Source organism: Scardinius erythrophthalmus, assembly GCF_964197995.2.
Source record: "Scardinius erythrophthalmus genome assembly, chromosome: 24".
Taxonomy (NCBI): Eukaryota; Metazoa; Chordata; class Actinopteri; order Cypriniformes; family Leuciscidae; genus Scardinius; species Scardinius erythrophthalmus.
Window position 1 is genome coordinate 23,019,671 of NC_138244.1, and position 23,572 is coordinate 23,043,242.

Genomic DNA, 23,572 nt, shown 5'->3' on the forward strand with positions numbered 1-23,572 from the left:
CTCATAAGACATGTGAACTCTAGCTGCTCTAATTGCCCTGATTATCTCAATAAAATCTTATTTGCAAATATAATGTATGCATTGATGGCTATGAATTTTATTATTTAAGTGATTTCTTTCTGTTGCATCAATAGCCACTTGTAATGGCATACAAACCTTTATTTACATAGCACTTTATACTATACAGATTGTTTCAAAGCAGCTTTAGGTGATAACAGGAAAATGAATCAATGATGCAAACAGAAATCATTTCGGCTGTACACCAGCTTTTTAAGTGTCATTGTTCAGCTGAAGTCAGTTCAGTGTTGATTCAGGGCCATTGTAAAGATCATCAATTATTAAATTAGTTAATTTAATCTATAAAGCACTTCTGCAAACAGTGATGTCATTGTCCAGTCAAAATATCATTTCAAAAGACTGTAAAAAAGTTCAGTAACGTAGTCATAAAGCTCAAGCATCGCTCCATTTCCGGGGGGAAGGGAAGAGCGCTTACTTGCCTCTCTGACACCTCACTCGCCTCGCTCATTCAAACCTATGATTCAAAAAGATAGAGCAAGTCAAGTCAAGTCATCTTTATTTATATAGCGCTTTTTACAATATAAATAAAAATCAAACAGCTTCACAGTGATAACATGAAAAAAACAACAAAGTTTGTTTCTAGAAGAAAATCGCGTCATCGTCCATCTTAAGTAAGGCAGATCAATAATATTGTTGAATATCAAATGTCCCCAACTAAGCAAGCCAAAAGCCAAGGCAACAGTGGCAAGGAACCAAAACTCCATCAGTGACAGAATGGAGAAAAAAAGAGTCTAGTTGACACAATCTCTGCTGACACTTCAGGGATGCGTCGTGGTCGTGTCTAGGTGCAGGTCCTTCATCAGATCTGGATACGACCCGGATCCAGCTGACTTCAGTTAACCTCGGAATAAACAGAAAGACTAACATTAGCGTAGATGCCATTCTTCTTATGATGTAACGAGTACATCGGGTGTTATACGAAGTGTTCATAGTTCCGGCTGACCTAATCTATGCAGCCTAATAATCAATTAACTTATAATGTATAATGTTCTATATGAATGCCAGGTAAAAGAGATGTGTTTTTAGTCAAGATTTGAACTGACAGAGTATGTCTGCTTCCCGGACAATGTTAGGAAGACTGTTCCAGAGTTTTGGTGCTAAATAGGAGAAGGATCTACCGCCAGCAGTCGATTTTGATATTTTAGGTATTATCAACTGGCTGGAATTTTGAGATCGCAGTAGACATGAAGGACTATAATGCGTTAAGAGCTCGCTCAAGTACTGTGGAGCTAAACCATTTAGTGCTTTGTAAGAGATCGGCAATATTTAAAAATGTATACAATGTTTAAATCGGGAGCCAATGCAGTGTTGACAGAACCGGGCTAATATGGTCATACTTCCTGGTTCTGGTAAGAACTCGAGCTGCTGCGTTTTGAACCAGCTGTAGTTTGTTTATTTAGCGTGCAGGGCAACCACCCATAAGAGCATTACAATAATCTAGCCTTGATGTCATGAACGCATGAACTGATTGTTCTGCATATTTCATTGAAAGCATATGACGTAATTTATATATTTTTAAGATGGAAGAATGCGGTTTTACAGATGCTATAAACGTGGCTTTCAAATGAAAGATTGGTATCAAAGAGCACGCGCAGGTTCCTAACCAACGACGAAGACTTGACAGAGCAGCCATCAATTATTCAAGGTTATTACGTGTAGAGGTTTTTTGCCCAGAGATAGCCAGTGGAATTGACAGACAGATAAACATCATCACACACTAAATAACGATAAAGCAGTCATACCTTTTGTCCTATGAGTGGCAACTACTAACAATCCCAAATACACAACTGCATTCTGTAAATAGCCCCCCCCCCCCCCCCCAAAAAAAGAGCTGTGACTGGCCAAATCTATAGGCAACTAAAAAAGAAGCCCAAAGTTGCATCTATAATAAGTGGACTTGGCAACTCTAGACAGAGCCAGACATGCAGACTTCAAATTTCAATAGCAGACTTTTTAAAGACCCCTGTGGCGAAAATCAAGCTTTTAATGTTGTTTATATGTCTGTGTGGTATTTTTAATATGCTTTAAGACAAACCATGTGCAAATAAATAAGTCAACCTTAAAACTGCAGTGAAACAAAGACAGTCTCAAAAATTCGGTTTGAAATCACTGGTGTTTCTGACGTCACAAACTACCTTGTAACTAATCAGGTAGTTGCAGAAATCATAGGACTCACATGGTATTTTCGGTATTTGAAACACATATCGTATATGAAATTGAAACTGGTATACACCCCAGCACTACTACATTGCTACTAGACTATTGGCAGTGAGAAATTGATATTTTTTGCCCACAAAATGTTGCTAATGTGACCACTATTTTATTGAATGCGCTTTATGTAATTTGTAGTATTTCTGCAGTCATAATATATCTGTTGCAATAGCATTCCTCGCACGCCCTCCGCCCCAAACGTGATTTACCATGTTCTTTCTGGATGGAGTGGGCCAGTTTTTGGCGGACATGGGAATCAAATAGTGTCTGTCTCTCCTCCTGCGAAACCTCTTCAGTTCACAGTGACTCATCTGTCCAGCTGCTAGATGGATCGAGAACAAAAAGAGCTTATGTACCATCTGGAGATAGCGCATACTTCTTCACATCTCACACACATAGGCTTAACTATTCCTCATGAGTTATGCCTCCACTTTACGTTCCCATGAGAGAAATATGTTGGGAATTACAACTTAAAATTCCTGAAACACAATCTTTGATTACTGCATTGCTTTTTTGATTATGTTAAATATTATCATGATCGAAACAGGGCAGTTGAACTATCATTTTATGAACAGGTTTAATAGTAATTGAGCTTCTGAATCTATCTGTGCTGTTCTGCTTGACATTTTCAAGGTTTCGTCTTTTTGCGTGTGTCTGCGTTATTTGCATTTTTGTCTCAGTAAGATCAATTAAAGAAAAAATGTATCCCTTTTTGCAAATTGACAATTTACCCCAGAGATGAACTATTGTTCACTGGAATTTTATGGACCGTAATATTGCTCTATGATTACATCAGAGTCACTGCAATGTTTGTAGGGCACTTATGAACATTATGAACCTCGTGATATAACATCATGAACTCATTCAAAACACAATTGAACAGAAATTGTTTTATAGTTTGAGGGAGCGTTGTTATTCCTTCATGATTCTGAAGTGCGTTTTGAACCTCTTTATCAAAGTTTGGTTTAACAGTTATTGCATTCAATGGAAAAAGAATGTGTTTTGACAGATTCTCAGTGATTGTTAAAGGTCACTGGTTTTGCTTGCTGAAGGAATGGCCCCTAAACAAGCATGAAGTTGGTGCCTCACCATGGTGGGATCGCTCGCCATTTGATTTCTTTTGTGGCTCTTCCAAGCGTCCATTCCTCCCCCAAATGCCCCGACAACTCCTGCCCACCCCAACCCCACTCATGTTTTGTGTGCTGCTCAAACACTGGTCATGTGACTTTTGTCCCAACACAATTGCAGTGCCTCGCCATTGGCCGGTGGCTTTGAAAGAGCATCAGTCTCCATGGTGACGGAATGGCGGCACCACTTCAGATTGTCTCCGGGCCCCTCCTAACGTTTCACACGGACACTCACGTACCACATCAGGTGGCCTCAACTGTCTCGCAGTCTCAGACGAGTCTTGCACTTTCTAAAGACAGCATTATAGGTGAGTAACCAGCTTTTATGGGCATGTAGGCATATAGGGCTTCATTTTTCAATGTCTTGAAGTTTCATGCAAACTTGTGGGGTGTAAACATATGTTAGATTTTCAAGAGTTCGAAAAAATAAGCTTGATTTTAGCTGCGCTGTTCCATTTAAGAGATGTTTGATCACACAAAAGTGCTGGCTTTTCTAATTACGCAGATCTTTTGTTCTTGGTCATGGTAATTAGTATTTTGTGTTACCATGGTAATGTAGTCAAATGTTCTTCAGGGAGAGGAGGTGAATTCAGGAAACACTTGCCAGAAAATGCTTCTTGATGGTGATTCTCTGTAAAGTTTTCGTGTTGTATAGCCTTGAATGAGATAGTACGGTAGTTTAGTATTTTTATGTTTTTTTCTTTCCTTTTTTTAATGGAGGTCCTGTTGTTGCCTCCAAAATGTATGAATGTCATTGCATTAGATAAAACATATGAAACCAAGTGGCATCTGAAAACAAATGTGGCAAGAACAGTCTCACAACAATTTTGTACTATTTTGATTTACCCAATTCCATATGATCTCATTTGTACGGTTTGGTATGATCTGCTCTTTTCGGTGTGGATTTAGGAGATTCATACTTAGTTTTCGCCTTACAAATCATACATTTTATGTTCATAAAGTACATGGTCCCAATGTCATTTGTAAAGGATATGATTTTAAAAATGTATGTGGAGGCATTTTTGAATCTGATGGTGTTTGTGTCATCCTGTCTCGTCATATTGAACAGTATATCTGTTGTAAATATTAAAACCAACAAACTTCTCATTGTGAAGTGTTGTGTTTTAAAAGTGCACGTAATGTATTTCTTTAAAATATTTAAATGTCACTTGATTTAGATTTTTTTTTTTTTTTTTTTTAAGATATGACTCATGTATCAACACTTTTGGGCACACAGTTTATGTGCAATGTATTATAATCATTCTTTTGTATATTGATGACTGAGGATGTAAGTACTTGTTGAATGACATGGCATCATTTCTAATTTCAATCCTGAAATTCCTGTTGACCTGTTGCCCTCAGGAATGATTCCTTGTCTGGAATCCACCCAAAATACTGTCATTTACACAAACCGGCCTTTATTATCATCTCTCTGCCACCTAGAGCGTTCCAGAAGCCCAACAAAGCTTCATTCATACTGAAGATGTGCTGGCTACAATTCAATAACATCTGTTTGAAATGTTTTGAAATTTGTATGACATTTGGGTTTTTGGATCTACAAATGAATTCACAAGACTAATTTCTAAGAAATGGAACAAAAACATCTTTATATGTGTCTGTAGCTCTTAGATGTTGATGAAGGATGAAAGTGAAATGTTTTGAAAGCGTCATTGTTCTCTGTGTTTGGATATCTGTCAGACAGAGCTGGGGGGCTTTGAAAGACGAGTCCTTTTGTTTCTTGTGCCCCATGACCCCTCAGGCACATGACAGGTGATTTTGTTCATACCCCTCTTCCTGAGCTTTTGAAAGCCTTTCTGACAGAAAAGAAAAACAACCGGCCCACCCAAAACCGCACCTCCACATTTTGTACCTCTCGCTGGAGACGTAACCTTGAAGTACTTAAAGCTGTTTTACTGTCCTAAAGATAAACTTGTCTTTAATAAGACAAACATCACTGTTGTCATTGCTCAAACTTGTGGTCAGGGATTTGCTGGTCTTAGCTGGTTTAGTTGGTCTCCCAGCATGCCAAGCTGGTGTTATCTGGTGTTTATCTGGTTGGCCAGCTGGTCTCCAAACCTTACAAATACCCAAAACCCCTCTAAACCCAGCAAACAGACTAGCTTGGCCCAGGCTTGATTGAACACCTGCGAACTATGGAAACCTAGATCTATTTTTATTTTTAGCATTCTTCTATGAGTAGAATGCTAAAAATGAATAGATGAAAGAACATTTATTTGAAATAGAAATCTTTTGTCACATTATAAATGTCTTTAATGTCACGTTTGATCAATTTAATGCACCCTTACTTAATAAAATGATTAATTTCTTTCTAAAAACAACAACAAACTAAAAATGTAATGACCCATATGAATGGTAGTGTATATGGACACTAAGTGTAGCAAAATTAGATATATGGATGATATTCAGATGAGATCTAACTGATATACTAAAAATGTTTTCTCATTTTTACAGAAAAAACTGGCAGTTGTGGTTGCCAGAAAAATTAAGTAAAAATACAGTAAAACCGTAGTTTAAAGTCCCCCTGTAGTCAATAATTTTATGCCTTAAAACTTATTTTTGATCACCAAAATGACATATTTAGAAAAAATATCCTTGAAAAAAAGTCTTCATGCCTTAAAATAGCTTGAATGTAACTCTACACCCTTGCCTCATTTGGTATACACGGTTCTATGAATATGCAATTGAGCCCCGCCTCCACTCACTCACTCTAGCTCAGAGATCCACTCGTTGATGATCACACGTTGACCTGGTTGGTTACAAGGTAGTTTGTGACGTCAAAAACACCAGCGATTTCAAACTGTGTTTTTGAGACTGTCTTTGGTTCACTGCAGTTTTAAGGGGAAAATACTCAGCAATGATGTTGACTTATGAATTTACACATGGTTTGTCTTAAAGCATATTACAAACACCACATAGACATATAAACAATATTTAAAGCTTGATTTTTACCACAGGGGCACTTTAAAACAACTTTAATTTAGAACAACAACAAAAAACATTTTAAACTAGTAAGTCCACTAGGCCTTTTCTGGTGAATTAGCAAGGCCATGTTTTAACATATACTAACATCACAATAATAACTGGTGGTAAAGAGAAATCCACATGATGAATCAAAGTTCATCACAAGTAGCTTTTCCACAAGCTGTTGGAAATACTAAGTAGAAAGTGCATGCAGTGTAATGCACACAGACACAAAACAAATAACGCAATAAACAATAATTTAACAAAAGATGAAACATAAAATCCTAATGCACATAACCGATAACAAAAAACTAAGTAGAAACATATTTATTAAAATTAAAAAACATAAAATGTGAAGTGTCAAACAGGCATAATTCTGGTTGATAATGTAAGTATTCCCTTTATGTCAGATTAACAGTAAATGGCCAGTAGTAAAATTCTTTACAATTGTCTATATAAATTTTCTAAAAAAAACTAAATTAACTTTAAAGTCTACAAGTAAATTCATGCATCACAACATTGTAATGTTCAGAATGAAAATGAATATTCATCTTGAGATTTGCCAAAGATAGCAGAGTACTTTTTAAATATTATATTTAAGTAGAAGCTAAGGTAATTTAAAAAAAAAGCATTCACAATCATAACTGGAAAAAAATTTCCCATTTTAACCGATATTGTACAGATATATTGTGCATCCCTAAAACTATCAAAGACCGGTTAGAAGTCCATTTAGATTCTGGTTTACCTTACAGATGCAACTTTGGTCACATGTAAAATATCTGCCAAGATACAGTAAGTCAGGAGAAAATGTTTTTATGGCAGAAAAATCGTCAGCAATTAAATGAGCAGCAGGTGAACATAATCACGTTTATTCTTTTCAATTTCACTTTGAATGTGACAAAATAATCAGCCAATCATCAGGGTTTTGTAACTGTATCAACTGTAACTACAATTGGTTTGTCAACTTTGGTTTGAGGAAATAAACTAAATATTGGCATGAAAGTATTATCTGGGTATTATAGACTTTTGTGGTTCTGAGTGTTTTAGTGCAAGCTTACCTTCTATTGAAAGATGAATATTTCTTCAGACTCTTAGTTGAATATAATTTGCTTTGAGTGTGCGTTTAAAATAGACCTGAAACTCAAGCCGTTTTGAATTGTCTTCAGCCTAAGGAGAAAGGAGAACACTTTTATTGTTGACAATGTGATTTGGGGCTTTTCTTTACTGAGTTATTGGAGTTTAACTGCAAAATGACTGCAAAATGAGAAGTGTACGTTGCACTGCACACAAATCCCAGCAAATGACAAAGAACTATGTCATCATGCGGTGACCGTAATAACAGAGTGGGGCTATATTTAACCGTGCTCTCCAATAAACAACAGTCAAGCAGTGCTACCTTGGTCTGTTTCTGCTTTCACTTCATCCTGCACTTGCTGCCAAAGCTAAGCATTGCATCTTGTGGAGAAGCTTTATGCATGTGTATAAATCACTGTTAATAAACAAGATTGCATTTTTAAAGCATCATATGTTGCCTCCTGACTGAAAGGTTGTTCCAAACCATTTTGGATTTTGCTTTTCTTTGCTTCAAAAGAAGTAAAAAGTAAAAAGTTGAATAACAAAGTTAATTAAAAAAAAAATGTTTTTTACTTTTTTTTTTACTTTTTCAAAGTATTGTTGTGCATGTGATGGACTTGATGATGGTAAGGTCAGATCTCTGTGTGGAGCACCGGCTGTTGTCAGACTCCTTGTTTATACAAAAATCGTACAACTAATGGCAAACCGATATTTCCTACTGACACACTACAGCAAAATATATAAATAACTGGCTTAAAACTATTTTAACGTGCCTTTTGCACAGTATTGTGTGTGTATGTGTACACACACACACACACACACACACACACACACACACACACACACACACACACACACACACAATATATATATATATATATATATATATATATGTGTGTGTGTGTATCATGTGTATATATATATATATGTGTGTGTGTATCATATGTGTATATATATCATATGTGTGTATATATGTATGTATATGTGTGTGTGTGGGTGTGTGTGTGTGTGTGTGTGTATGTATGTATTTATTATGTATATGTATATATATTGGTGAATTCAGGTTGATTGGGATACATTTTCCAAGACGCATTTTTTTCCATCTCAATAGCAAAAAGTTTCCCAATCACCCTGAATTCACCCTGAATTATATATAGATGTTTTTCTTCGTTCCTTCTTCTTTCTTCATTATGTGAAAGAAAAAGACAGAAGACCGTACACCACAACACCGCTCATATCATTTAAAACCACAACCTGTTCACACAATGTTGGCATTGCCTGTTCCAATTATGGGCTGCTTTTTTTCTTTTCTTTTTTTGTAGCCTTCTGTCAAGGTCAGATTGTTTTGTTAAGCAAAAATGTTTCACTTCTCTCTTGAAGAAGAGCTTTGTCAGTTATTTGTAATAAGAGAGATACATGTAATGCAAGGTTCATAGCCTTTCCAAAGCCATTGTATATGTGCACTTAAGGGAAAAGTTCACGCAAACAAGAAATTCTCACCATTATGTTGTTCCAAACCCGCATGACTTTCTTTCTTCCATGAAACACAAAAAGAGTTTGGTTTTTCGGGTGTACTAAGGCCATGTTCATCCAGATGGTCTTGACAGAAAAAGAAAAAAACCACATGAAATTGGATTTTTTTTTTCACAACTGATTCAATTCACATATGGAAGTAGTTTGAAATGCGATTCCAATCAGATTTTTACAGATGTGACTCAATCTGGACACTCTGGCTGTTAAACAGTCTTCTGCAGCACTAACACACAACGATAACATCAAAGCTGGTGATAGAAATGCCAGAAGTATTCATACGGTGTTCAAATGGTATGTCCAAAGATTTGGGCATTTCCCAGTGGATGGAGGAGTTCTGCACCGCGACTTTTACTAAAGAAACCCATAGGTTGGATATGTCTGGAATCTGGATACACAAATCTTTTTTGATCACTTGCAGTTTATAGTGTGGACAGTCTGCCTGAAAAGATCTGATTTGACAATTTTTTTTTGCCTAATTCCCTTAATCATTAGTGTAAAGCGTTGTATTTAGTGTGCACTGTTATGGGTTGTTAATGTAGTATGCAGTGGCCTGTTTGAGCACAGCACACCTGTCCATGTTTTGTCCACTGATCTAAAGAGACTCTAGAGTGTTTCTGTCATTGGATTCTTCAAAGTGCACCTGTGCTTTGAAAACATCTCCTGGACGAATGATGAAATCTGTTTGAGGGAAACTACTGGGTCACATCTGTTCACGTTTTATGTTGAAACAAGCTTAACCGCTGAGTGCGCTTTTCTTTATGATGGAATATTTATTCTTTTACAATGAAACAAACAGCTTTGTTTGCGAATGGAAATGCAATGACAAGATGGATTAGGCAAGGAAGTAGTCGCGTTCCTATTCAGGCCAATCCTTTTGCAGTTGAGTTGTGTTTCCTCATAAAGTAGGTCATGTGGTTATCTCAGGCATGCTTTCTGATGTCCATAGTATCAAATGATAAACAAACAAATTGTACTCTTGAGAAATCGGTTTAAAATGATGAACTCACATTAAATACCAGTTTTATTGTACAGTTGGACTCCCTCATAGAGTCTGGCATTTTGTGAACACATGACCAGACAAATACGGCTTGCTGTATCTCTATAACATTCTTGTTATTGGACATTTATGTTTGCCAAATTATTTAATCTTGGGAAGAAAAAAACCTGCCTTTGAATAGTGCTGTTGCATTGGCAATGATATTCAAAGTGACTCTACATCCACACCAATAGGTGGCAATAGAGAGTCCAAGACAGCAAAATATTAAAAAAGTTATTTGGTGCACATTTAATTCACACATTTTGAAATGGGGTTGTAACCTGAAACTGAGGGAATGTTAAGTAACCCTGACAGGACGGCTCCAGAAAGCGTGGGGGGTCTGAGACGCCGCGGGGGGGATGGGCCGAGATTGCAGGTTTGAGAAGTTGCCCTCAGGAATGCTTCAAAAGTGTCAGTGGAACGTAAAACAGATAAAACCAAGAGTTATAATCACCCTTAATCCCTTAATGTTGGCCGCTAAACCTGCCTCGTTCACACTTTACTAAATTAGAAGAGGTTTTAGAGGCCAATGAACTCCACGTGTTGAGCATAGACGGCTGTTATGTGATAAAGCATTGTATGATTGTTATTGTTATCACAGTGCAGAAGGTAATTGTATTGCTCTTGATGGTGTACAAAGTGAGAGAACGCATTAATAATTGACTGCTGGTTTTGTTGTGTGTCGTTGTGTGGACAAATAAGGCCAAAGGCTCAGTTGGCACTCATTACAGTCATTGTGAAATTGCTGTATAGGGCTATAGATACCAGATGTTTACATCTACAGTATTTAACTGCTCGATGTATCTGTGGAATTTCGTGCAGGTCACGTTTCCCAACTTCAGAAGAAATACAATTATACTGTTTTGCCTGAATAAAATGAAACTGATTTAGTCAAGTCAAGGCACTTTTATTTATATAGCCTAGCGCTTTTTACAATACAGATTGTTTCAAAGCAGCTTTACAGAGATAACAGGAAAATGATGCAACAAAGTTTGTTTCTAGAAGAAAATAGCGTCACAGTCCAAGTTCAGTGATGGTTAATTTTTGTTGTAAAAAAAAGTTATTAATTTAGTTCATTTATATATAGAAAACCGTGATGTCATCGTCCAGCTCAGTTCAGTTCACATATAATGGTGTCAATGCAGGCAGATCAATAATATTGTTGAATATTAAATTAAATGTCCCCAACTAAGCAAGCCAAAAGCCAAAGGCAAAAAAGGTGACAGTGGCAACAAGGATATGCATGTATAGCCATATTGTTTTGCATTTTGACATATTTTTTCTGACAGTATATCAGTAAATCAAAGTAAATCAGTAAATCACAATTCACATTAACCACAATACATAAATATTGTATATTATGTGGAAGCTTTTATTCGTCATGCAAGTACTTGTACTGCCTTAAATTTTATAACCAAATATTCAAGAAATAAAGAAATAAATGTCTCTAAAAAATATATAATGCATAAATATATTTTTTTATTGTTCACACATTTTAGCCCATTCATTAATAAATGTATTAATTAATATCTTTTATTTATTTATCCATTTATTTTATTAATTTATTTAAAGATAGAAAAATAATTTATTTAAAGATTTAAAGAAAAGAAAAAAAGATAAAAAAAAAAACAGTAAGATTCATTACTGTATTATAATAATGAGAAACTAACAAGATCATTATTGATAATGAAAATAACCTCGAAAGTAAAACATTTGGACACATTACAGAAATGAAAAATGATCAGGAAAATTTGCTGAATTTTCACAGACGTCTTCATGGTCCTATAAATTGGCTTAATTTTTTTAATGCAGAACAATTTATTTAATTTATTTGTTTTTGGGTTGTAATATGACACAGATATCTTTTCAATAGATTCACCCACATAACCGTAATGATTTGTGATTGAGCTGTTTGTCCACTTTTGTTGTATGGTTTCAGTGGGAAGCTGATGGTCCGGTTTCAGTGTATCGTATGTGTGTGTTTAAGCTCTCATCTACAACAGTGCGTATCATTATCTATTGAAAAGAAACATCACAAATGAGATCTCCCGTCTCCATTGATTCTCCAGACAGCAGTGAGATTAAATGCAGTCTTTTTTTTTATTTCTCCTGAGGTATTTTAGAAATAAAAACAGAGACCTCCATGAAGTCTTCTGAACTGTGAGCAATACAGATTTCCTCTGGGTACCAAAAGTGACAGAAATCTGTTTGAATAAGCTGAACATGTGACTTCCGTCGCAAGCATCTGGTTACACTCACACACAGATAGAAGCTGTGTGAAAAAACACCTCCAAATGCTCACTTATGCAAGTTTTGCTCATTGCACGTTGTTAGTTCATGTGATTTAATGCAATACTTAATGTTAAAAATTAAAACCTAATTAAACCTTATTGTAAAGTATTACCAACATTTCATACAAATAGTGTATTGTTAATAATGAATAATGTTTTTTTTTTCTGTTTGGGTTATGTTTGTGTTTGCAAAGTTAGCAATTATTATTAGCTCTAGAAAACTAACTGAGGTCTAAGTCAAGTATGTCCTCATTAAGTGAACTAAATGGATGGGCGTGGGTGTGAAAGATGTCAGGGGACAGAAACTCAAGACAAGACACTCCTCCTACCTGGAGACGGGGGTGGAGTTTAGAGAGAGAGAGAGAGAGAGAGAGAGAGAGAGAGAGAGCTGCAGATGTGAGTGGGAAGTGCTGTCAGACTCTTGAGGAGTGTTAAAGACACGAACACACACACACACACACACACCACCTGCACATCTCTCTCAAAGGAGGACATTTCTGCTTTCATGTGGAAGTAGCCGGCAAAGCCAGGAGGAATTCTGTATTTATGAGGTAAGAAAACTGTCCTCCGCTTGTTTGTTTGCAGTTGTAAATCAACCTGTTGTTCCTGAGCCGCTGCTGTGACGTCTGTGAGATCTCCGGCTCGAGGACTATTTTACATCAAGCCTTGTTCAGAGGGAAACTTGCTCTTTAATAGCTTAGGAGGCATCAACTTTTTTTCAGACATTTTTCCTAAAATATTCACAAATGAGAACTATAAAATGAATGTGGATGTAGCCTAGCTCATTTCATTTGGTTTTAGATGAATCGTGGCAAATCTGAGCACTGTTTGAGACATTGTTGAGATCTATTCTGAAACCCTATTGGAGACACATCTGAGATTGAGTCTTTCTTTGAAGAAAAATCTGAGCAAAAGTCGCACATTGTTCTCCATTTTAATCGTATTTCTTTATTCTCATTTCATAGAGTTGGGTTGTTAAAAAATCTATCCTTAGTGTTTTGGAGAAATAAAAAATTAGACTACACTGAGTGTATAAAGGAACTATAAAAGGAATATGGAAAACATAGAACAAGATCTTTGAGTTTATAATCCAATTCTTAACGTTTAATAGCAAACTTTGGTATTTTAGAAAGTCTTTGAGACTGTTGAGATCTCTTCTGAAACTGCAGAGACACAAGTGAGACTATTGGAGTCTTTTCTGAAGAAAAATATGAGCAGTTCATTTAAGCAAATGTGTGGATAACAGAAAATTAGATTTGAGAAGAGATGAGATGTTTATAATGAGATGTTTGATGTTAAATTGCAAACTTTGCTATCTTGGAAAATCTGAGCACAGTTTGAGATCTCTTTTGAAACTCCAGATGGGAGACCTTTTAAATATGTTTACTATCTTTTTCCTCTCATTGAAAAATGAGACATGAACCCTAACATGATGAATAACTGATGATATAGAGTGGAGCCTGGATTTAATTATGTTCCCGAGTGTTCAGAGCTACATTAATCATGCTTCTTTAACAAGGCGCTTCTCACCAAGTCCTTTATGAACTTGCTGTTTGCTTTTAATCTAACCGGAATCCCCTGTCAATCTGTGTTTAACCGCATTCGCTCTGCTAATGACCAGACTGCATGCTTTAAAGTCCAGCACAGACACAAAATCTTGTTAGTATATCATTAGGAGTCGTGTAATATCATTATCCTATTCACTCAACAAAACCTTCTCAATCATTTTTCGATGTATGCATGACTTGGCCACTCAGAACACCCTAGCAACTGCATAGCAACGCATCCAGTCAGATATTGCAGATGCCGCACCTGTGGTATATGTGTTCACGTGAAACATTTCATGACTAATCAACTTAAATCTTGTGACGTAGAGTCGAAGGCAGCAGGTCATGTTTTGAAATGCAGCTCAGCTCTTTGTTAAAGTGTCAGTTCAGCACTTGTTTGTGTTAAGCTGTTTAGGTGATGCTGATGTGATCCGTTTAGACCACCTCGTGTTACTGATAAGGAACAGCAGGTCCGAGTGCACAGCTGGACATTAGAGATGTGTGGCCATTGATCGAGAGCGAGATGGGACATGGGAAGCGTTGTACAGGAGAGTGAGTTTCAGTAATGGTTGTAGTCAAGTCGAGGCACCTTTATTTACATAGTGCTTTATACTATTGTTTCAAAGCGGCTTTACAGTAATAAACAGGATGATCGGTGACGCTAACAGAATTCAATTCTCGAAAAAGACAATTGTAAACGGTCATTATTCAGCTGAGGTCAGTTCAGTGTTGATTCAGTTCTGTTCAATAACTGTAAAGATCATCAATAATTGAATAACTTCAGTTTAGCTATAAAGCATTTCTGGAGAAAACATGAGAGTCCAGCTCAGTTCTCAGCCGGTAGTGTCAGTGCAGTCAAATCAGTTATATTGTTGAATATTAATTATGATTGTAGTTAATTAAGTGGTAATTAGTGGTTGAAGCTTATTAAATTCTAAATCTAAAGACCAAATGTTGAGGTTTGAGAAGAAAAAAAAATGTTACTATAATAAGTGTCAGAAAGTTCAAAAGTGTTCAGTATTTGTATTTAAAAGGTCAAGTCTTTGTGTACCAATATTTTGGGGACATATTTGTACCCAGAAGTGACCAAAACCTGACAAAATGTGTATATGTATATATATATATATATATATATATATATATAGGTAAAATGTGACCAGGGCAAGCTCTTTTTTTAGTTTTTCACTCATATCCCCATGGTAGTAGGAAACACATCATGGTCTTTTACTGGAAAGTGATGAACAGTGTGAGTTTCATTGACCCCTGTGGTGACCACTAAGCATCATTGGCTTTCTCTGGATCAATGTTGACTAACACATGTGAGCTTTCATTAGGGTTTGTGAAAGCTTTTGTATTTTAAGATGGACAGTTTCACCTTACATGCAAATCATTCACTTGCTTTGTAAGTATTCAGTGAAAACCTTCTCCTTGTTTCTCTCTATTGTTATCTGGATCTTTCTAGTTCTCTGCAACTTACTCTTTCATGACGTGTAAGCTTCTGTCTTTCACACTCCATTGACAATCTCAGAAAAGTGTAAAAATATGTTCAAAAGTGTGAAGATTCCCAGATAACACAATAAAAAGCCTTTGATCGCTCTCAAGGTCAGGTTAGCTTCTAGCCAAATCAAACCCATGCACTTAAATGTACTGTGTAAAGACCCAGATGATAAATGTTATAGAAATATTTTCCCAATATTCCAGTTTAGAAATGGTATCAGAAACTTTAAAACGGACAGTTTTCTTAATGCAAGTAGAACATTGGCATAACATTTATAAAGATATTCTCCATTTCAATTAACATTTTAGTGTTTAACATTTACATTAAAATGCAATGTTCAATGGTGAATTGTGTTGCTGAATATGTACAAAATAATGCTTTGTCTAGGCAATACCATCCACAGTTATTTTGGGAAGTGGAAACTAGCAACAATTTTCTGTTGTTTCAGCATGAAAAAGGTTTACAAAACACAAAGTCACTCCAAAGAGTTATTCTCTATCAGTCCGACACTGTTTCTGAACTCCTTGAAACACTTTGATTGTAGTCTTGAGTTTTCTTTCCGGCAATGAACACGTCACAATATTCCTCATTTAAATAATTCCCGCCCAAGGCATACGCAAAAAAAGGGCCCTGGCCTGGTTGAGTCGAGTTAGTAGAGTGTTGTAGAAGCGTGTAATTTTCCAAACATGCGCAAAGCTCTTGACCAATCACAACACACTGGTCCAGTCGACCAATCAGAGCACATTGTGCTTTTCAGAAGGAGGAGCTTCATAGAGACAGGAACCAAACAGAGCATTACTGACAGACTGGGAAGAGAGGAACTGTAACAAAGTCAAATATGTGAAAAACCTGGTATTTTTTTAACACTCAAGCATTACAGGGGTCCTGTTGTGCTTTTTCACTTTTTCTACTTTAGTTAGTGTGTAATTTTGCGGAGCATTATTTTAAACAGTGTTCCTGAACATAATAATCCTGATGTTTAACATCGTACCTATAATGCACAAGGAAACATACCACTCTCAAAAATCCTAAAATCCTTGCTTGCAAATTCCGTGCATGAAACCATTTCTGAATGCTCCTCTTGTTTGTTAACATTGTCAGGGTCTGAAACAGGTTTGAAATTGCCGCCATCCTTTATATTTGCACCAGAGCAGAACTCGCGGTTATGGAGGGACGGGACATTTCCCGAACACACGCTAAGCACTGCCAATCACAACACACTGGGCCAGCTAACCAATCACAGCACATTTCGTATTTCGGAAGGAGAGGCTTCATTGAAACCGGAACTAAAAGACACGTTTGGAACAGAAAGGGGAGAGAGGAGCTGTAATAATGTAAAATATATGTAAAACACGTTTTTTGAACAATCAAGCATGAAAGAATTTTCTACTACTCCCCAAAAATAAAATCAAGACTTCGTAAAAGCGCTTAATAGGACCCCTTTGAAACTTATTCTAGGAGACCAAAAACAAGACTTGGTAAAAAGGAATGATATTTATCATATTTAGGTTTGTTGTTTCTGAAATTATTACTTAACACCATTTGTAATAGCGTTCCATAAGTGCAATCTATGAAATACTAATCATCTCTAGGTTATATCCTTATTATTTAAACGTTAGAGACAATTATTGTATGATTATTACTGGGTGTTTTTTTGTGAGGGTTTTTACATACTTAGGTTGGTGTAATGTCGAGTTAACATTCTTGGAGTGTTTATTTTTAATGCTCAAAAAATATTCTGAATGTGTATAAAATACTACTTCATCTAGGCTGTCATTCACATTATTTGAATGTTAGGAACCATTATTGTGGGAATTTTCTAATCTAGTCAAGTAAATAATTTTCTAGTAAAATTTTGTAGTACTGTACGTTTCCACTGGCCAGTTTTTTTGCTACAGTTTGACATAACATTCCATAACCTTAATTGTATTAACATTTTAAGCATTCTAGCTAAAATGCTTTATAATGTTTCAGATGTGTGTTGTTGAATATATCCTTACTTACAAGAGCAGTTGCAGTTATTCTGCTTTTCTTGTAGTTATTGAACAATATGAAAGAAAGATGAACCAAATGCAACTCCAATGCAAACAATTTATGGAAGAGACTGTAGATGTTGACCTTCCCTTCACATTGTGGTATGAGCATTCCTAGAAAGAATTAAAATGACACAATCATAATCATCATAAACATAAACATTTAAATGCTTGAATGCTCCACCTCCGAGAGTGGACCGCTTTGCTCGGTGGAGAAAGTGAAAGGTGTTTGGGTTTGGCATTTACTCATATGGCAGCTCCTGTCTGATGCAAGCAAGATGGAAAGCAAAGCAACCACAAACACTGAGTGCTTACTCAACACACAAGGACAACTAACAACATACTCAAAGCACATAACTATCATCTGAAAATCTGCAAGGACTCACACATTTTTGTCATTTAAGTTAAATTCAAAGTCAAAGACATGGCGCACATTTTCTGTATGGTTATATTAATGTATTTCTTAATATAAACAACATACACTGCTTTGAATACACATCTTCTATGATGAATATGTTTTTTCATGAAATTTCTTAAGGGAAATGTATTGTGATACTTTTGGGCATTCCAAAAAAAATGTCAGGGTGGTACAACTGTTCTGATATCATAATTAAGAAAAAAAAAGCCCCTTTTGAGAGGGGGAGGGGGTGGGGGGCATTGAAGCGTTTTGTTAAAAATATTGTAAAAACTTCAAAAAACATTTGTCTTACAAATCAAAGTCATGTGGTGCAACCAGCATACAGAAACGCGAAGGGAAAACAGGGAATCATATCAGTAAATCTCCTAAAATATCTGATCATTTTAATTTGGTAAATGTCATGACGTCATGTTGTACAAAAAAGTTTTGAATTAATTAGGAAATTAATTATATAATTCACAACATTTGTAGGAATATATTTTTATCTTTAAAAATATATTTAAATGTTTGTTTTTAATCATGATTCATGTGTACAGTCACATCGTGTATTTAAGGTGAATGGAGAATATGTTCTTGCGTTTTGCTTATGGGTTGCACCACATCACATATTTAGACTAAATAAATTTAAACTTAAAAATGAAATGAAAGTCAATATAGAACACAAAGATTCAAACTTAGCACATTTAGGCTATTTTAAACTAGAATTTTAAAATAATTGTATTCATCTTGGACACTGTTTTTGTAAATGTTGAGTATTAGATATTCTCAGATTTGGTTGTCTGGATCTTTTCTCCAATTTGAAACTTTTTTGAGTCTTTGAAACTTTGTTGAATTTTCTCTCAAAGTGGTGAGTTTGTGAGACAAATTAAGTTATTTTTAAGGTGCCTTAACTTTTTTGAAGGCAGGTGATGCTTCTATTTTCTTCCTCGCCTTAGCAGCTGCTGTTATTTTTATTCTACAAAATCACAGTTCAGGAAAAGGTTTAGTCTGTCTCTCATTTTCTCATGTCTCATCCTGACACCCTTTACAGCTTTTCTCACAAAGCTCAGTTGTTTGATAATCTTTGATAATCTGAAAGAGCTTAGATCCCAATCCTCTGAGTTGTAACTTTGTTTCATCCTTGGTTCCCATGTCTTGACTGAAAAATCAATCTCCTATGGTACTTGGATTCACACGCATACTAATTGAAAAGCTTGTCTGGCCCAGGACACTGGCACAGACATTGTCTTTCTGCCTGATGCATTTTGGAGACTTGGAACCATGTGAACAATCCGAATGTTGATGTTTTTCATGTCCCAAGGCTGTTTAGGTAATTATTTCGCAAAGCTCACATAATGAGAGAGTGAGTACGCTATGCTTCGGCGGGATTCACCCATATAAATATCCTCCCTTGGAAACCACAAGCTGTTGGCCACTGTTGCCTAGTACCCCAGAGTTCCCAAATGTGCCACTGCTTGACTGCAGAAGTAACAGGACGAAGCGTTGATCGGCAGTTTAATGTGTTACAAAATATGGCAAAAGAGCAACCTGGTCGATCTGTCAAGGAATATGTACTGAAAGTTTAATGCTAAAATTCTTTGATGGCAAACATGAATGAGATTTTAACTTCCGGATCCTGACTGTTGTGTTCTTTAGCGTGCTGGAATTGATGACACCTCATCCACGCTCTTGGTGGGAGGTAACTCTTTATCATGTTTTTTTTCAGCTTGATTGGAATAAAGCTGGCAGGGAGATGTCAAGAATGCATGCACTTCGCAATGCTCCCACACCAGGAATGTGTTGTTTCGCAACACACGCATTCCTCTTACGGTTTTGTCAGTGAATCAACTGTGAGGTTTCCCGCCACAGGGACTGGATGTGTCACCTAAAACTGCACATTCCAGACCTTTTGCAAACATTCCCTGAAACTTGAAAGGTCCAAATACAGACCCTTGACCTTGAGCAAAGCTGGAATGTGGAAAGGTGATGAATGTTTATGCACTATCTTGGGTAGGAGTTGAATTTAACATGGTTTTTAAATAAACCATGGTCAGAATTCAAATCACCATGGACACTTCAAATGTTTGGTTGTTTAACAACTGGATCTGTAAGCACGCTAAAGCAAAGCACAATGTCAGTATGCTAGAAATCTCCGCGCTGAGAAATCATGTTACTTATTTCTTCCTCTTTAAAGCAATACAATTGGTCGGTTAGTGAAGATGGTTTGAGGAATCAAGTATATACAGTAATACAATATGTGTGAAGTTTGTTTTAAAATGGTTGATGAAATACTGTATATATGTTAAAAAATTAGTATTGCAAAATATTGAAGTTTAAAAATTAGATAATCTTCCCCTATTAACCTCACTAACTGACTAGTTAAGTATGAAATATTTTATATCAAGATTAAAAACTAAATTACAACACCAAATTGATTTACTTTATATTACCACCTCTAAATTGAAGAGAGAAAAAAATCTAGATAAACTTGCTAGTTAACCTCACTGACTAGACTACCCCTTGGCTAAATATTAAATAAGTGTATTTATAAAAAAAAAAAAAAAAAATTGATCGTCACTTCAACTTTAGAGCACCACCAAAATTATTTAAGATAAATAAAATTACAAAATAAAAATAAAAAAATAAACTCGCCAGAATCTCTAACTGAGGAGTTGGTTTACCTCACTAAATGACTACTAGATGGCTGAGTATATATTTAAGTATATTTAATTAAAAAATATTGAAATTTCATCTATCAGTTCATCTTTAGAGCACCACCAATATTTTTTTTTTAGTTGATTGGCAGTTTAATGTGTTAGCAAATACGCCAAAAGAGCAACCTGGTCGATCTCTCAGGGAATATATGTACTGCAAATTTTATACTAAAATTCTTTGATGGCAAACATGAATGAGATTTTAACTTCCGGATCCTGACTGTTGTGTTCTTTTGGGTGCTGGAATTGATGACACCTCATACATGCTCTTGTTGGGAGGTAACTCTTTATCATGTTTTTTTCAGCTTGATTGGAATAAAGCTGGCAGGGAGATGTCAGGGAGATACGATAAATAAAACTACAAAAAAGATGTATCTTTTTCATCTCTAGTGAACGTTTGTTATTTAAAGATTACAAAGAGAAAGTTTTTTATTAAGAATAAAATGCATTATTGGATCATGCACAATGAATCCATGAATGTACATATTAAAGGAAATTGGATCAAATTTGATTTCATGTTGACTTTAAATGAAGTTTCGCTTCAGAAGGAATTTGATGGTGGATGTACAGTTTGTGCACCTGTTCAAAAATGTCCAGTTCTTTACTGTCTGACCACAAGGGAGTTTGGTCTTGTTTTAATATAGCCTCTCACAGTAGGTGCACCTGTTCTGTCTTGCATTGAAAATAGGCCAATGCCCCAGGACTTCCTTTTGTTGGCGATCTGTCTTTTACACCTCAGGCTTTGATATTCATCATTTAGATAAATCTGGAATGGAAAGCAAGTTTATATAAAGTGTGGAACTCCGTTTTGAATAATTAAGCGCAGCAGGCATGTATAAGAGTATTAAATAACTTATGAACCAGAAGTCTCACGCTGTACACAAGTAAATTTCAGGAATAGAGATGGTAAAGTGGACACATACACTGGCTTAAATTGGAACGACTGTTTAGTGATGTCGGTAAACAAGTTCTTCTGATTTCATTTCCTCTATGGAAAAACACATTTAATTGGATATGACAAACTGCAAAGCTGCACACAAGAGAACATAATGTTTCAAAGCTGGTTTCTTATAGGGCTTGTCGTACAAGGCTCATACTATTTCGTCTGCAGATTCCCTTATGGTCTGCTTACACCTGGTTGGTTCCTCTCTTGAGAAGTGAAAACCACCCACCTGTCTTTATGACTTGAATTACAACCCATGCATTATGCTTATGCCTAACAGATTCTTTTCTTGTGGTCGCACACAGAATTATTTTTCCAGATGGTTTCAAACCCAAGATTGACATTAATTTACGATCTTTTTGCGAAGTTGATTCGAAAGACCAAAATGCAACTTCCCATTGACGGCCTGACAAAAATGCATACCCACACAGTTGCAGTCTCTCTCTCTCTCTTTGTGTGTGTGTGTGTGTGTGTGAGCATCCCACTTGTTGAAGCCAAGATAGGGATTTCTGGGCAGTGAGCAGAGACAGCCTTGTTTGTTTTCCCAGGCTGCCTTTGTTTAGGTTAGAGGTGAAGCCTGGTCACTTTTGGTGCCCTCAACATTCCTCTGTCTAGAGGCGCTCATACCATTCATGCGGTCGGAGACATCTAGAAATCTTTATCCTTAATTTATTATACAGTATATCGTAAATGACTGGAAAAATCATGAGCCCTTATTATATCGCTGTGGACTTGGAGGGACTTGTCAAAAAGTTTGAGACTATTCTGCAAATTTAGCAATTTTCTAAACTTATTTGCTAAAATGAAACTACATTTGTGATGGAGAACATTTTACACATTTTTGTTACAATACAGTATTATGTAAAACTCAATCAGATTGTAATTCCGTTTAGTACCACTAGTAGAGCAGAAATGATGCACTTCAGTTCAATTTGTTGTAATGCTGCTTTTAATATAAGCTACTCAACACATGGTCCAAGAGCTGTAGGCTACAGGACTGTGGTAGATGTCCTCATTAGCTGTGTCCTTTATGGTTTGTACTGTTGGGAAATGTGTTTAGAATTTGTCTCAAAAACATATCTGCCAAAGTAATGTACTGTAAAATGTATAATTCAGCAATGGAACTGAATAGTGGTGTTTTGTCCTGTGACTATGCCGTCTCAGTCAGCCAGTTGCACTGCTTTGGGGCTCTGCAACCGGAACCGAACAATGTACGCGGCTCGCTAGGCTAATCACATCATCTAGAGCCCTTGCGTTCTTACTATCCTCAATTTAAGTTTGGATGCGTGTCTCAAATGCAGAGAAATATTCAGGCTGACAGAGAAGATCTCAGAATTAAGCACGTGTGAAACCCTCATCGCTGACAGAGGAGGCTACACTAGGGGTGTGCCGGTTTCAGAATTGGTGATGACGGTTTTGACGTGAGTCAAATGTGACGGTTCATAACATAACCGTCGGCCGGGGGGTGGGGGGGCAACTTAGTTTGAATAAACGAGCAGACACTGATTAGCTACTTGGTCGCCTATTAAACAAATAAAATTAATATCTCAACATCCGCACCAATGTGTTTTTTTTTTTTTTCAAAACCGCACCCGCCCGCCATCCGCTGATTGTTTTGCGGTCTATGTACAATGCAATGCTCTGCTGATGCGAGCCGCAAGAAAGCCCTTGTCTGTTCTAGAAAGAATGCAGCAAAGATATTTAATGCTAATGTATGAGGCATAGGCCTACGCTGAGTTTCATTCATTTACGATGAGATGCGCTCTAGTTCACAATGAAATGCAATGCAAGTGAACGCGGCGCGCCCGCGCCTGCATGTCGCGGTTATTATATTGTCTACTATGTTTTCTTTTTATTTATTAAATAGGCTACATGAAATTGGTTGATGAAACATTTATTAAAATTAAGATACAATTTGTACAAAACGAAATTCGTTTTAAAGAAAGGCTTTCTACAAAGCAAAACTTAATGAAGTGGTAAAAATCATGTCTGATGATTTACAAAACTTCATTAAGTGGTAAAAACCATGTCTCCCGAAATATTGCGCATCTTATGATCCAATCTTTTATTACAATTGTTTTTTGAGCTAAAATGTAATACACATCATA

At 36.2% G+C, this 23,572-nt stretch overlaps 1 protein-coding gene across 1 annotated transcript in view; it reads left to right on the forward strand.

The window, feature by feature from the left end:
* Positions 1 to 3,591: 3,591 nt before the first annotated feature.
* LOC308684615 (uncharacterized protein) overlaps positions 3,592 to 23,572 on the forward strand; it is a gene marked incomplete at its 5' end in the record, with an annotated part of 24,117 nt that continues 4,136 nt past the window's right edge. Inside the window, one exon of the mRNA XM_081355881.1 lies at positions 3,592 to 3,724. Within this exon, the coding sequence (XP_081212007.1) occupies positions 3,592 to 3,724 (133 nt within the window). The remainder of the gene's footprint in view (positions 3,725 to 23,572) is intronic.